Below are 17,520 nucleotides of genomic sequence, written 5' to 3' on the forward strand. Positions count from 1 at the left end.
CAAAAAGCATTGAGAACCGACTCTACTTGAAGAAGAGGTTGTTTCGTTTCGACTACAAGAAAAGTATTTCGATGAACGAACACCTGAACAATTTCAACAAAATTATTGCCGATTTGAAAAACTTAGATGTTCAAATTGATAATGAAGATAAAAGCACTGTTATTGTTGAATTCCTTGCCTGACACATATGATCATCTCACCACCAGTTTATTGTATGGTAAAGAAAATGCCTTGGTAAATAATGAGTTCAGAAGGAAAGATAAGTCTGCAAACAGGGACTCGGCATCAGAGGCATTGACAGTCAGAGGCAGGACAAATAACAGAAGATATACAAGGCGAGGAAAGTCTCGCTCAAAATCCAGAGGGAGATCATCAGATAGAAGACATCTTGCAAAAGACGAGTGTGTTTCTTGTCGCTAGAAGGGGCATTGGGCAAAAGATTGTCCCAATAAAGACAAGAAAGAGGAAAAAGGTGAACGTTGCACGAGATGAAGATAATGGTGAAAGATCAGCCTTCATAGTTTCATCACCTGGCCAGTCTGATGAATGGATTCTAGATTCTAGATATTCCTACCACATGTGTCATAACAAGCAGTGGTTCTCGAGCTTATGAGAGTTCGATCGAGGAGTTGTGTTGATGGGCAACGACCAAGCTTGCAGAACAAAGGGGATTGGAACAATTCGACTAAAGATGCATGATGGAACAATTAGAATTCTTGAAGATGTTCGGTATGTACCAGATTTGACGAAGAATCTCATCTTAGTGGGAGTTTTAGACTCTAAAGGTTACAGAGTAACTGTGGAAGATGGAGTCCTCAAAGTTGTTATAGGAGCATTTGTTACAATGAAAGGTACTCGAAAGGGAAATTTATATTTCCTAAACGGCTCTATAGTCACAGGGAGAATGGCTGTCTCCACCAGCTTAGAGGATGATGCGTCAGACCTTGCCAGACTTTGGCACATGCGCTTGGGGCATACTGGAGAATAGGCTTTACAAGGGTTGGTAAAGCAAGGACTGTTGAAAGGCGCCAAAACAGGAAAGCTTGAGTTCTGCGAGCATTGTGTACTGGGCAAGCAAACAAGAATCAAGTTTGGTACTGCTGTTCATCGCACCGAAGGGATTTTGGACTACATTCACATAGATGTTTGGGGACCTTTCAAGAATGCTTATTTGGGAGGTAAACACTACTTTGTGTCATTTATTGATGATTTCTCAAGACGAGTATGGGTTTACACAATGAAGCATAAAGATGAAGTATTAGATATCTTTCTTACGTGGAAGAGAATAATTAAGACCCAGACATGCAGGAAGATCAAGAAGAGTATGGGTTTACACAATGAAGCATAAAGTTGAAGTATTAGATATCTTTCTTATATGGAAGAGAATGAATGAGACCCAGACAGGTAGGAAGATCAAGAAGCTCAGATCTGACAATGGCAGCGAATACACATCAGATCCCTTTTTTGAGGTTTGTCGAAATAAAGGGATAGTGAGACATTTCACAGTTAGTGGAACGCCGCAACAAAATGGAGTTAGAGAACGCATGAATCGCATTTTGGTGGAGAAAGTCCGGTGTATGCTGTCACATTCAGGATTAAGCAAGGCATTTTGGGGCGAGACATTGAACTATGCTCGTCATCTTGTCAACAGACTACCTGCTGCAGCACTAGATGGCAAGACTCCCATGGAGGTGTGGTTAGGAGCACCAGCTACTGATTATGATCAGCTACGTATCTTTGGATGTCCAGCGTATTTTCATATTACAGAATCTAAATTGGATCCTAGAGCCAAGAAAGCTATATTCTTGGGCTTCAGTGACGGTGTCAAGGGATATAGACTCTGGTGCCCTGAATCAAAGAAAGTTGTCACTAGAAGAGACGTTACCTTTGACGAGTCTACAATGCTGAAGCAACCAAATACTCAAGAAAATGATGAAGCATTGAAGAAGTCAGTGCAGGTGGAGTTTGAGACTCCAGCAAAGACTGTTCAAACAGGCAACAATCCTGAAGAAGTTTCAGTTTATAGCTCTGAAGAAGATTCTGAAGAAAGTTCAGATGAAAATGAAGATCCAGAGGCCCCACAACAGTCAGAACCCATTGCAATCAGAAAAGAAAAAAGAGTTATTAAGCAACTCTGTTGGAAGATCGATATGGTGGCTTATGCACTTCCAATCATTAAAGACAATGTTCCTTGCACTTTCAAAGAAGCCGTGCAGAATGCAGAAAGTGTCAAATGGAAGGAGGCTATAGATGAAGAGATCGGGTTACTCCATAAGAACTAGACTTGGGAGTTGGTGTAACTTCCAAAGGGTAAGAAAGCAATTGGGTGTAAGTGGGTTTACACCAAGAAGGAAGGCATCCCAAGCAAAGACAACATCAGATTCAAAGCTAGATTGGTAGCTAAAGGCTATGCCTAGAAGGAAGGAATAGACTATAATGAGGTATTCTCACCTGTTGTAAGGCACATGTCTATTCATATCTTGCTAGCTTTGGTTGCACAGTGTGATCTCGAGCTCGCCCAACTCGATGTCAAAATTGCCTTCTTATATGGAGATCTTGAAGAGGAGCTATACATGTCCCAGCTAGATGGATTCAAAGTTGCTAGAAAAGAGGATTGGGTTTGCAAATTAAAGAAATCATTGTACGGGTTGAAGCAGTCTCCAAGACAGTGGTACAAGCGATTTGATCGGTTCATGGCAGAAAAGAAATACACAAGAAGCCAGTATGATCATTGTGTATATTCCGTAAGCTTTCCGATGGTTCCTTTATTTATTTGCTCTCATATGTTGATGATATGCTGATTGTATCTAAGAGCAAGGTGGAGATTGATAAACTCAAGGCGCAGTTGGCAGGAGAGTTCAAAATGAAGGATCTTGGCGAAGCAAAGAAAATTCTTGGCTTGGAGATCAAAAGAGACAGGAAGAAGGGCACGGTTTGTCTGACGCCAACCCAGTATTTGAAAAAGGTGTTAGACATATTTGGCATAAATGAAAAAACAAAAGCTGTGAGTACACCATTGGCTCAGATTTGTTTATCAACGATGGCTGCTGATTGAAGAAAAAATGAAGAAGCTAGACATGGTAGGGTGGCTAATCTTATTGGCGGTTGATGGTTGCCATTAATGTTGTCGGTGGCTTGTTAAAGACTTTGGCCCTCCCATTTCATCTATAAATGGTTAGTGAATGGGAGGGGTTCAGTGTGGCGAGTTAAAGAGAGAAATAGAGCAGAAAGAGAGAATTATAGTGTGTAATTCTTTGTCCCAAATATAGTGAAATCTGCTGCTCGTGGACGTAGGCGACTTGCCGAACCACGTAATTCTTTGTGTGTTCTTGCTTGTGTGCTTGTGTGTGATTGTTTTCTTCCTTCTAGGCACAGCATAAGATTCATTAAATCAATGTAATTTTAACACATGAGAATGTAAACACAATTTAATAAATAAATATGATCATTTTAATACTATTGTTAGTCTATTATTGGATTGTCAACTTCTTGCCTCTATGTTACTGAATAAACCTCAAAGTAAAGGGTTGCTTTGTGTATTTTGTTTTTAGATATTGAATACATTTGAAAAGTTCACTAACCACATAAGAAGATCTGCTTGTTGTATGCCATTGTTCTTATGGAATGTAGGCATATTTTTGCTTACAACTTCGTGTAACAAGATTACTGATTCCTAACAAGATTACTTACAATTTTGTCTGCCAAATTTGTGTAAATGCTATAAATTCTAGTTTTTTTTTTTAATTCTTTTATGTCACTCAATAGTAAATAAATTCATAACGTGGACATAAAAATTTAAAGATTTTAATTGGCATGGTTGTAAATGATTGTTCATTCAGTTACTTCACTATAATAATTCTAGGAATATTTATCAATAAATCCCATCTCACAAACTGTTAAACCAATCAGTCCCAACTTTATTCTTTTGTTCCGGCAAGTCCTACTAGTGGGGAGGTTTGTTTCTTTCTGATCCTATTTTCCATATTTGGCGTCATTGTGTGGACGGTTGTACCCTTTTTTGTTATGTTTTGATCTTGTGTTGCAGGATCACGTCATTCTGTGGATTTTGTGGGTGTTATAGTTTGTAATTTTAATGTTATGTGTATAAACATTTCAGCCTTTTGGACTTAGGGTTTTCAGTGGTATGGGTGGGTGATTTAGTGGCGGCTGTGTGACGGATTGATACAGAGAGTAACCAAAGTCGGTACATCGTTGGTTCAAAGGTTTGTCTTCTTGTTTGGATAGCATTTACGTTTTATATCGTTTTGGGTTTTGTATGTATTGGTGGAAGGGGCTACTGTACAATGCGTGTGGTGGGGGGTTATATGGTGCATTTTTTGGGGTTATTTTTTGTGTTACAAAGGTATGTTCTGTTATTTGTATATTTTCTGCTGTGGGTGTGTGTTGCATTATGTATTGGTGTAAGGGAGTTCTTTACAACGGGTAGGGTGGGGGGTTATGTGGGACATTTTTTGGGGTTGTTTTCTGCACTGTGTGTGGGGATGTGGACGTAGAAATCAGGTTGTGTTTTAATGGGTATGGGTTTTCAAGATGTGGGTTACGTGGCAATCAAAAACCACATCAGTCTTCTACAAAAACCCTTAGTGAACATTTTGGGTGTGTGACAATCAATTGTGTGGCACGTGACCCACCACATGCCGTTTTACCTCATCTGTGCCATACGCGCATACGAATGTACAACAAACATTACACAATAACTGATGGCTATTGCGTCCTTTGACAACAGATTGGACTAAACGGAGCACTAGAAAACATATGGGACTAATTGGATTATAAGATCAACATTTAGGGTTTATTGGTAAATATCCCATAATTCTATTAACATATACTCAAAATATTTATTGTATTATTCTGAACTAACAGCGAGTCTACCCCCAAGAGCTGAAACACTTACTCACATACACTCATTGTATTTATTGTATTAACATATTTATTGTATTTATTCTATTAACATTTTATTTTATTTATTGTATTTATTTTATTAACATATTCTCACATATATGTCTTTAAAGAAATCCTTCACCAACCCCAAAAAATTTGAGAAACAAAAAATTAAATTAAATTAAAACATATCACAAAGGGAATCAAAGTGGACTGAAGAAGAGGTACTAGTTAGGTAAACTTGGGTCCATTAAATTTTATTTAGGACGTTGATTTTAAAATCTGTATAATTTATTTTATAAAAAGGTTTTGCTAGGTTAAGAATATAATATGGATTTATGACGAATTTATGACACGATGTGCCGGTTATTTCTCCTTTTATATTTTTATTTCTCCTTTTATATATCTCAAAACATATTTTATCAATTAATCTTAACCAACCCTCGTTGGCTAGCATTCACCTTTATAAAAATACCAAAAACTCCTCCAAACTGGGGAGAGACTGCACCTTTTTGATTCTTTACTTCCTTGCCATTAACCGCAAAGGAATATTTGTACATTTGATGGGCTAATGATCAATGTTTCTGTGATTTTTTTAAAAATGTAATCTGATTTCATTTACACCAATAATATTCTTCTCTTTATAAGAGTAATAATAATATAGAATACACATAATAAATACATATAAATGGCTTCGTAGTTTGAAAAGGTTGCTCCACTAGTTGAGCAACTCCAACAATACTATGTATTTTGCTTAGTAGAAATACATTAAAAAAAAGAAAGAAAAGAAATACGTTCTGTATTTTGTCCAATCATTTTATTCTAACAAGAATTTACTTAACCATATAAACTAAATAGGCTAATTTTTAAAAGAAAATTGCTATAAAAAATAATATTTATGGCATAGTTGTCAACATGATATTTGCAAAACCGTAATGTTTTTCAAAAAAATATTTTTCTATAACAAATAAATAATTTCGCACAAAGTTTAAGAGGACATTCTTAAAATTCTCTATCACATTCATTTATCAAACATACACTACAAGAAAAAGCATTTTTGCCGACCACTTTTAGCTACCAAAACTAATTTAGTCGCCAAAAGTCACGGAATTGGCTACCAAAAATAATATTAGTCGGCAAAAGTCAACTTTTTAGCTACTAATTTTTTTTAGTAGGGGAATGTTGATTATTGGCTACTAAAAAAAATTTAGTAGCTAAAGATATTACGATTGGCGACTAAAACAATTTTTAGTAGCTAAACATATGACAATTGGCGACTAAATAAAAATTTAGTAGCCGTAGAGATACCTTTAGCTACTAAATTATTTGGTAGCCGAATGAAAATAAAAAAATTAATTTTTAATCTTTCCCGACCAAACTTTTGGTCGCCAAATGTCATGTTTCGGCGACAAAATTTATTTTAGTCGCTGTATACCTACTTTCGGCTACTGAATTGTTTGGTAGCCGAATGAAAATTAAAAAATTAATTTTTAATCTTTCCCGACCAAACTTTTGGTCGCCAAATGTCAAGTTTCGGCGACAAAATTTATTTTAGTCGCTGTATACCTACTTTCGGCTACTAAATTGTTTGGTAGCCGAATGAAAATAAGAAAATTAATTATTTTTATTTTTATTTTTATTAAAAGGTTGTACACCCACCATCCAAAAATATTAATATCTTATTTTTTTTATTATCTCAAAATATTAATTTTAAAAAAAAAATTAATTATTAAAATAATATGAATTTCTTATTTTGTCCTTTTTTTAAATACATTAATAATACAAAAAGTACAATTATGACAATTGATATGTCTAAAAAAATATACTATCAAAAGGTAATTTTGAAAAATTAATATTTTTAAAATGTAATAATTGTATTATAAAAAGAAATTAAATTTTGAAAATAGATTATTATTTTTAGATGGAAGAAGTAGTCGGCTTTCATTTGATGGTTGAACACATCTTTTAATAATTGGGCCCTCACGCGAAAGGTATGCTAAAATGGGCAAGTTGTTATTGGCTGTTTGTCAATAGTTTTACATTGCAAAAATTTAAAGGCATAGTTACAGGACAGTCTGATGAATTTAATTTTTAATAATAAATTTATTATTTTTAAAAAGTACAATTAAACTATTTATACTTTTTACATCATCATATTTCGATAACACTAATAAATTAAGAATAAATCAAAATTCACAAATAAAAGACAAAATATCCCAATTATTTATCATTTTAATAAATTTTTCAATATTATTACCAGTACTAATGAAATAATCATTTTACAGACACAAAACATATATTTAAAAAGTTTTAAAAAAATTTCATTATCAAAACGAGGGCTAAGTGTGTAAAAAAAATTCACTCATGACTTATGAGTAAATAAATCTGATTTGTAAGACTTATTTTTAAATTTATACTTTCTAAATATTTCTAAATTTTGTAATTTTTTTTTTCACAAACTGAGTCATAAAACTCCAATAAAGTAAAAAGTATAAACAATAAATAAAATTAAAAAATATTAATTTAACAAGCCTGATCTATTTTTCACATCTCGAAAAAAATTAGCAGCAAATATTTTCACAAAATTTTATCTTAATTTGAAATTCCCTCACAAATTGGGGATTCCCCCCAAAATTTTGCCCTAACCCTTCTCCGTTTCTCATCTCACTCTCACACATAATTCCTTCTCATTCCTCACTACAAGAAAAGTGGGTATATGAGACGGAACTATTTGCGACGGCACACTTGCAGTCTCAAAAAAGCGGAGTATTTGCGACGGAACCATTTGCCGTCTCAAAAAAGCAGAGCATTTGCGACGGCACTATTTGCCGTCTCAAAAAATGAGAGCATTTGCGACGGTATTGAATTATTGTATTTTTTTTTGTATTTTTGGTATTTAGTGAATTTTTAAAAGATTTTTTTTTACAAATTTTTAAATTTTTAGGTGCATTTATGTTAGGTGTGTCTAAAAATTTAAAAAAATACTTAAAATATTAAAAAAATTCAGTAAAAACAATATAACATGAAAAACAAGAAGTATAATTTTCTTAAAAGAGTTTTTGGAAAACTCTAACCTAGCATAGTGATTGTGGTTTTGAGATAGCTTCATATATATACAGTCACAAAATGGTTTGAATAAATTCAACAGTATTTTTCTGCCGCAAAAGAAATTAAAAAAAAACAATGTCGTCTTACTCTTTTGATATAACATTTCTCTTTTCATTCATTTTTTTAATCTTCTTGTCTCTCTGTCTCTATCTCTCTCTCTTCTCTTTATCTCTTTCACTTATCACTCTTCTTTCTATGTCTGCTTGTTTGTCTCTCTCATTTTCTCTCTGTGTCTCTCGCCTATTTCTCTTCTCTCTATCTCTCTCGCTCATCTCTCTCTGTCTCTCTCGCTTATCTCTCTTATCTCTATCTCTCTCATTTCTTTTTTCTCTCTCTCTCTTATCTTTCTATCTCTCTCTATCTCTCTCGCTCATCTCTTTTCGCTCTATTTCTCTCTCTTTTTGTCTATCTCTCGCTCATCTTTTGTTTCTCTCTCTTTTTCTATCTCTTCATCTTTCTCTCTCTCTTTCTCTCTCTATCTCTTTTTCTGTCTATCTCTCTCTCCCTGTCTCTCTCTCACTCATCACTCTTCTCTATCTCTCTCTGTCTACTTGTCTATTTGTCTATTTCTCTCTTACTATGTTCATCTTGCTCACTCTCTTACTCCCATCTTCTCTATTTGTCGAGCTCCTTCTCGATTTATCGATCCACTATAAGAAAATACACTTTTAGCAAATGCTAATTATGGCCTGCACGGACAGTTTTCACATGCCAAATATGACTTGTGACAACTGACGGAATATTATTCGGACCTATAGGTTGGGATTTAGAGCTGAATACGCCCAAAACTTAGTCGAAAAATGGCGTTTCGGGGGCGAAAATTCAAAATAGCCCCCGAACCTCCGTTTGGCCGACACAAGCAGCTTCCCCATGCCAAATGGGGCTTGTGACAACTGACGAAATGTTATTCAGACCTATAGGTTGGGATTTAGAGCCGAATACGCCCAAAACTTAGTCAAAAAATGGCGTTTCGGGGGCAAAAATTCAAAAGAGTCCCCGAACCTCCGTGTGGCCAAAACGAATAGTTTTCCCATGCCAAATATGACTTGTGACAACCGACGGAATATTATTCGGACCTATAGGTTGGGATGTAGAGACGAATACGCCCAAAACTTAGTCAGAAAAAGGCGTTTCGGGGGTGAAACTTCAAAACATCCCCCGAACCTCCGTCTGACTCTCACGGGCAGCTTTCCCATTATAAATAGAACTTGTGACAACTGACGGAATGTTTTAAACTTGCTAATTTTGTGAACGTACACATGTGTGTTATTATTTTTATCACATGTTCTAATATCCTCTCTGAAATGGCATTGACATACATTAATAAGCACCGATGGTTTTGTGTATTTTTGGGTCCAATTCTAATATTTTTTTTTTGTTTTTTGGAGATAACTTCACTGCGTGGACTTGCAGAGATATTTTTGTGTATGGAGAAGAGCTTATGGTTTATTTTTGTTTTAAAAACTCAATTTTATTACCCTCTTTCCAGCTGGGAATCTGGGAAATTGAAATATTTAGAAGTTTCAAAAACTCATTTTACTCTTGGTTTCCATTTTGATATCTGGTAAAATGAAAAGGTCAGATGATCAAGAATGCTGCTGTTATTGGTTCTCTTTTCTTTTCTTTTCTTTTTTCATACATTCTCGGTTTTTTTTTTTCATTCTCCCTTTTGATGGATCCACTACTTTTGAAAATGTGAAAATTGTTTTATTTTACTTATTTTTTCCCCTCCCACTACTGTTTCTTGGAAAGTTTTCAATGTACTTTTTTTCTAAAATTGTTCTTAATGCAATGAATTAAAATTGTTCTGTGCGACTCATTTGAATCAAAAATGCTGACATAATTGAACTTATTGATGAAGAGTCTTGTACGCTTCGGTCTAGTTGATTAAGGTGTGTGGGTGTGTGGATCTCTGAGAACTCTCAGGTATCACTTGTGTGTGTGCACACATGTTGTTGTTGCCACCTTATTATGGGTCCATGTTTGGATGTCTTGCATTAGTTAATAGATATTACTCCCCTCGTCACTTTAATGTTAGAAATTATTACGATATATATATGTCGTCCAGAAGTGCCTCTACACGTACCGAACTAATGATTTTTTCCCCCCTTTTTGCAGATGTTTTTGGACATACAAAAGTGGATATGTTTTTGTTGACAAGTACGTGAGGACATTGTGGTACAAAAGTGGATATGTTTTTATATAGTGGTTTGTACAAAATATTTTTTTGGTAGAGTAAATATCAGCTAATTTGGTAGAAATTAACATAGCACGTGGTACAAAATAGTTTTGTGGCAGCATAGAATATAATTTTTGTTGTGGTATAGAAGTTATAGGTGTACAATTAATTTCGTTATTCCAGTATTATGTATGGAATTAAATTCTTGACGTGGGATTAGACATGGTTCTTATGAAATTTGTAATATATATATATAAGTGGACGTTTAATATTAATTTTTTGGATGGTTGGAACTGAAATGTGTGCACGTTGTTGAATGCTTGATAACATATTTACCGTTGATGGATTATATTGTTTATACAGGGTACAGGTTGTATTAATAATAGATTTAGTGATGGATTAATTTGTACATGTTGTTTATAGAAAATTTTATTTTTTTTAAAAAAAAAACACGTTAAAGTATTTGGCTACCAAATATTTTGGTAGCCAAATACATAATAGTTATTCTCAAATTATTTGGCCACCAAATATTTTGGTCTATAATAGTTATTCTCAAATTATGGTAGCACTTTTAGTGACTAATTTTTTAGTGGTGGAAACATACCTTTTGCCGACTAAATACAAGCTAGTAGCCAAATGTGTACTTTCGGCGACTAATAATTTAGTAGCTAAAAGTGATACCTTTTGCCGACTAAATACAAGCTAGTAGCCAAATGTGTACTTTCGGCGACTAATAATTTAGTAGCTAAAAGTGATACCTTTTGCCGACTAAATACAAGCTAGTAGCCAAATGTGTACTTTCGGCGACTAATAATTTAGTAGCTAAAAGTGATACCTTTTGCCGACTAAAAAGAAGTTAGTAGCCAAATGTAGTCATTCGGCGACTAATACATTAGTGGCGGAAAACATACCTTTTGCCGACTAAACACAAGTTAGTAGCCAAAGGTGGTCATTTTCGGCGACTAAAAAAATTTTAGTCGCCAATACTATCGCCGACAGGGTAAAGGCGACAAGCTTAGAGACAAAATATTATGGTCGCTAAATCGTTTCGGCGACTAAATATGTGACTTTTGGCGACCAATATTTTGGTAGCCAAAAGTGACATTTCTTGTAGTGATAACAAAAAATAAAATAAAACCATACTTGTGAAATCGGTGGCTGAAGAGAGATAGAACAAGCAATATAATGGTGGGATTACACATTTACCTAGCATTAGACATTAGTTACATGTGAAGAATGTGACTAAAATAAATTAAAAACTAGAAAATAGTTTGTAACCACCTAGGCAAAACTAGAAAATAGTTAATAGTTTGTAACCACCTCGGCAACAATCTGCTGCGGAACGTAATAAGTTGAAGTTTCCATCTTTGAGCAAAAAAATTTAGTAGTTTCCACGCAAAATATCATAAAATGGGTTTCCATCTTTGAGCAAAAAAATTTTTGTAGTTTCCACGCAAAAGATCATAAAATGGGTTCTTCCCATCCCTCTATATATGCCTGCATTGCCTCCAGTCCTACAGCCCTGCATTGCCTCCAGCACTTTTCTGCGATCTACATAAGATTGTGGCAGCCATTCCAGAGAGGGGGGGGGGGAGAGAGAAATTGTGTTAGGTAATGCGTCTCATACTTTTCCTATCTTGCCTACTTGTTATTTTTTTAGGTAATACGTCTCATACTTTTCCTATCTTGCCTACTTGTTTTACTTGTTAATGATTCTAAAAAAAATTCTCACGTTTTGAAAATTACAAATATAAAAGGGAGGGGCCATTTGTTATATGATTAAAAGCCGCAAGGCATGGGATGTAATTTTTTAAATGTGAGGCAAAAATTAACATTTTTAATAAATAGTGGATTTTTTAAAAAATAATCATATGCAAAAACAGTTTTATAGCAGTAAAATTGACTATATCAATTGGGAATCGACTAGATTTGTTACTTTCAATAATTGTCTGATCCACATTGAATTTTAATTTCAATTGATCAAAAGGGAAAATATTTGATATGTATTAACAGATACATGCTGGTAATGTGTATATTTGGATGAACTTTGGAATTGTTGATGGTGTACATTTTTTTTTTTTATCAACAAAAGAAATATTTATTGATGAAGAACCAAATACAAGAGGAAAACTTACATCAATATTTTTTGATGGTGTACATTATTGATGTTGTGAAGCATTCATAAACATATATTAAATACCAATTAATTAATTGTCCTCCTTTGATCATATGTGTTCTTGGCATTATGAAGAAATGATGCTATTTTAGAAATGAAATGAAAAATACAAATATTATCAAGTCCTGTTATTTCCACGTGTGTATATATAATGTCAAATCTTATCATGTAAATGCCTACCAAACACCAAATAAACTCACTCTTTAATACCCTGTAAATGTACTGATTGGGTATTTGATTTTGCTAACAGTATACTATCATTAGGAACAATGCTTGAAACGTCATAACATCACTCCAAAATTTAATTTTAATGACAGAAAATATTTAAAATGCTAAATTATCACTCCCAAATTTAATTCTAACGACGTAATGAGATCTTGCATATATAAAATTGGTAGTAAATGGGACATTTATTGAGATCTTCCAGTGAATTTTATATACTTCAATGATTCTAAGAAATTGTTTTACTTGTTAATGATCTTTACATTTATTTTTTTATGTTAAATTTTTTTACTTGTTAATGATTATAAAAAAAATTCTTCCTATCTTGCATACTTGTTATTTTTTTAGGTAATACGTCTCATACTCTTCCTATCTTGCCTACTTGTTTTACTTGTTAATGATTCTAAAAAAAATTCTCACATTTTGAAAATTACAAATATAAAAGGGAGGGGCCATTTGTTATATGATTAAAAACTGCAAGGCATGGGATGTAATTTTTTAAATGTGAGGGAAAAATTAATATTTTTAATAAATAGTGGATTTTTTAAAAAATAATCATATGCAAAAACAGTTTTATAGCAGTAAAATTGACTATATCAATTGGGAATCGACTAGATTTGTTACTTTCAATAATTGTCTGATCCACATTGAATTTTAATTTCAATTGATCAAAAGGGAAAATATTTGATATGTATTAACAGATACATTTTGGTAATGTGTATATTTGGATGAACTTTGGAATTGTTGATGGTGTACATTATTTATTTATTTTTTTTATCAACAAAAGAAATATTTATTGATGAAGAACCAAATACAAGAGGAAAACTTACATCAATATTTTTGATGGTGTACATTATTGATGTTGTGAAGCATTCATAATCATATCTTAAATACCAATTAATTAATTGTCCTCTTTTGATCATATGTGTTCTTGGCATTATGAAGAAATGATGTTCTTTTAGAAATGAAATGAAAAATACAAATATTATCAAGTCCTGTTATTTCCACGTGTGTGTGTGTATATATAATGTCAAATCTTATCATGTAAATGCCTACCAAACACCAAAGAAACTCACCCTTTAATACCCTGTAAATGTACTGATTGAGTATTTGATTTTGCTAACAATATACTACCATTAGGAAAAATGCTTGAAACGTTATAACATCACTCCAAAATTTAATTTTAATGACAGAAAATATTTAAAATGCTAAATTATCACTCCCAAATTTAATTCTAACGATGTAATGGGATCTTGCATATATAAAATTGGTAGTAAATGGGACATTTATTGAGATCTTCCAGTGAATTTTATATACTTCAATGATTCTAAGAAATTGTTTTACTTGTTAATGATCTTTTCATTTACTTTTTTATGTTAAATTTTTTTACTTGTTAATGATTCTAAAAAAAATTCTTCCTATCTTGCCTACTTGTTATTTTTTTAGGTAATACGTTTCATACTCTTCCTATCTTGCCTACTCGTTTTACTTGTTAATGATTCTAAAAAAAAATTCTCACGTTTTGAAAATTACAAACATAAAAGGGAGGGGCCATTTGTTATATGATTAAAAACCGCAAGGCATGGGATGTAATTTTTTAAATGTGAGGGAAAAATTAACATTTTTAAAAAATAGTGGATGTTTTAAAAAATAATCATATGCAAAAACAGTTTTATAGCAGTAAAATTGAGTATATCAATTGGGAATCGACTAGATTTGTTACTTTCAATAATTGCCTGATCCACATTGAATTTTTATTTCAATTGATCAAAAGGGAAAATATTTGATATGTATTAACAGATACATGCAAGTAATTATAGACGTCCCAGAACGCCCCGGGAGGGTGAGTCCCGTTCTGTTCGTATGGGGTCACTACAGTTCAGGACTCTCGAATTGTCACGGTTCTAAATCTGAAACAAAGAGTCCAAATCCGGCAAATCGTTTTGAGAAAACAGATTTTGAAAGAAGTGCCAAACATGGACTGCTTTGCCAGATACAAAGTCGCCACCTAAATGTTTTATTTTGGGGAAATTTAGGAAACCTTGACTCGTTGCCTAAGGCCACGTGTCCGTCATCACCAAAGTTGCCTCGGCTCGGGAACTTGGGTACGATTGGGGAAGGTCACTTCGTGAGCACCCCCGCTCGCCCGATCAAAGATTGGCCTCTACTAACCATGATATCTATTTTTGAAAACATTATGTGTTCTTATTCCGGTTATTAGCCTAGATTACTATGTGATGCGCACAACATACAAGTATAGACTGGATCGTCTGAATTGGAACAAAACATCTCATGTTTGTTTATTTGAAAGTGGATTGCTACTCGCAAGTAGGCTTAAAATGCAGATTTTTGCCGCCCTCGGGTGGGCTTAGAAAACATGATTTTGCCACTATCTAGTGGGCTTAAAACACACATTTGATGAATTGTTCCAATCCAAATAACACAACCTTCACCCACAGGCATTCAGGCAGATATATCACATAAGCAATTAGCCTCATGGTAAGCATGTATCATGGCAGTCACTCACACACATGCAAGGATGCTAAAGCCTAAAACTTATCGAGTACTCCAAGCCAAAACAGAAGCTAATTAGAAATCCATGTATGATCCTAACTATACAGAAATGCCTAATGCAACACATGCAAAAATGCAACTATAGCAGGCTCGGCTATTCTAAACATGGCATATGAAATGCTACAGCTAACATGTATTCAATTTGGAATTAAAAATACAATGCAGTTAGTATGATGCGCCGAGCCCGGTGCATGCAAAACAGATGAATGGATGCAAACATGCTATCATACTGTATGCTAATTGAAACATGCCCTAATCTAACCATCATAAGCGGGTAAATAAAAGGGAGAAAGACGTGGGGTTGGAAGACATACATCACACACACGCACACTTATTACAGTTATGCCCTCGCACAGAGGGTCCGAATAAAAAAATATACAGTCCCAAATGAATAATTACAGTCCAAATATGTACAAAATCCTAATTAATTAACAAATTAAACTAGGAGGCAATAAATTGGCATGCAAGCCAGGGACTGCCTCAAATCTGCTCCGGATGATGAATGATGCATGCTCGGGTTGCCTTGTGCGGAGAATCCCTCGCGATGCCCCGGTTTGCCTCTGTTTGTAATTGTTCTTGGAATGCGTGCCAGGCTCCGAAAGGTTACTGATTTCTGATTTGCTGCAACAAAGAGCAACAAAGGGGCATGACAAAGTATTTTCACATATGTATGCATGACTACTCTTCAGGGAGTGTAGTCCTCGATCCTCGTGCCACCAATCACGCATATCGATGCATGATGGCCGAGGAGACGAATTGCACGACTCAATATGAAATGAATGCACATATGGACACAACAAGGCCTAGACTCCATCATGGATAATCTGGAGTGTCGGCGACCGGGAATTGAGACACGTTTCGTCACTCGGAGTACGAAACGTCCCTCGGAGTACGAAACGTCCCTCGTTTCCCGTGCTTGGGCTAACTCCTATCCCAAGCGCAATGCAATATGCATGATATGCATGAATGCAACTAATATACAACCTAGCATGCACAATGCTATGAAATGGCATACACGATGCACGAGGTAACACGGCATACACAATGCGCTAACATACAACCTAGCATACACAATGCTATGAAATGAAATGGCATACACAATGCACAATGGACTTACACCAACATGAGTGGACCTCAGCCACACTCACATTAGTGGCCATGAGATGAAAATGAGACACTCGAAATGCGTGCACACATGCACGCAAACCGAGGACCGATCCTAAGGCACAAATGCCACTCTAACAAGGCATGGCGAGGCACGAAATATGGCATACAAACCTGCAAGTTTCAGCACTAAAATGTGATGCAAAATGATCCCCGAAACATGGAAACATGGCACCCGATGCATGGAATGGCCCCGAAACACAAAACTAGACATACGCATTGGCCTATAGCTATACAAAACATGCATTATTTTATCATGAAGCATGAAGACAGATGTAAGACAGTCCCAAAAAATGCATATTTCCAGTTTATAACAAGCCTCAAAAATGAATGCAAATAGGGCTAATCTATCATGCAAAAATGGCCCCAAAAGAGAGATTAAACACAAAGGGACATCATCTTGCCCCAAATGGCAAAGATCACTTCAACAAAGTTGAAGAGGGGCTCAAAATAGGGCACTTTACAGTTTACATCAAGCCACGGAAATAATCACAAATAAGGCCAAACTATCATTCAAGAAAAGGGCTAAAATAGGGATTGAACACAAAGGGACAGCAGCTGGCCCCAAATGGAAAAGAGACCTTCAACAATGTTGAAGAGGGACTCAAAAACAGATATTTTACAGTTTATGGAAAGATCCAAAACAGCTCACAAATAGGCCTAAAATACTATGCAAAAATTGGCCTAAAAGAGAGATAGAGAAGCAAGTGATAGCAGGAGGCCTCAAACAGAGGAGATCCCTTGAAAAATGTTGAAGAGGGGCTCAAAATAAGCTATTTTACAGTTTATGGAAAAGTCCAAAACAACTCGGAAATAGGCCTAAAATACTATGCAAAAATAAGGCCTAAAAGAGAGTTAAAGAAGCAAGTGATAGCAGGAGGTTTCAAACAGAGAAAGACCCTTAATGAAACATGAAAAGGGGCTCAAAATATGACTATTTACAGTTAGGGTCGGAGCCCAAAAATGCAAGAAACTAAGGCTTATATACAAAGCAAAAAAAGACTAGAAAATGGAAGAAAGTGACTCACCCTTGTAGACTAATGCTCCAACAACTTTTGAGCCAAGTTTGGGAGTTCTTCACCTCTGAAAAGCAGCCTCAAGTTGCTAGAATGGATTATGGAGGCCTTGTGCTATGAGGTGTAGGGTAAATGGTGTAGGGCTAAGGGTGTTTTGAGGCTTGGAAGAGAGGGAGAGG

At 34.8% G+C, this 17,520-nt stretch overlaps 1 protein-coding gene across 1 annotated transcript; it reads left to right on the top strand.

The window, feature by feature from the left end:
* Positions 1-691: 691 nt before the first annotated feature.
* On the top strand, positions 692-988 carry LOC145803875 (putative mitochondrial protein AtMg00300). Its single transcript, XM_082897257.1, has one exon. The coding sequence runs from the start codon at positions 692-694 to the stop codon at positions 986-988; it is 297 nt and encodes a 98-aa protein (XP_082753383.1).
* Positions 989-17,520: the final 16,532 nt, after the last annotated feature.

This window comes from Camellia sinensis, chromosome 12, assembly GCF_055761805.1.
Source record: "Camellia sinensis isolate YWXY chromosome 12, ASM5576180v1, whole genome shotgun sequence".
NCBI lineage: Eukaryota > Viridiplantae > Streptophyta > Magnoliopsida > Ericales > Theaceae > Camellia > Camellia sinensis.

Coding starts and splice junctions, on each gene's coding strand:
- LOC145803875 (XM_082897257.1), top strand. CDS start 692: ATGCATGATGGAACAATTAGAATTCTTGAAGATGTTCGGTATGTACCA.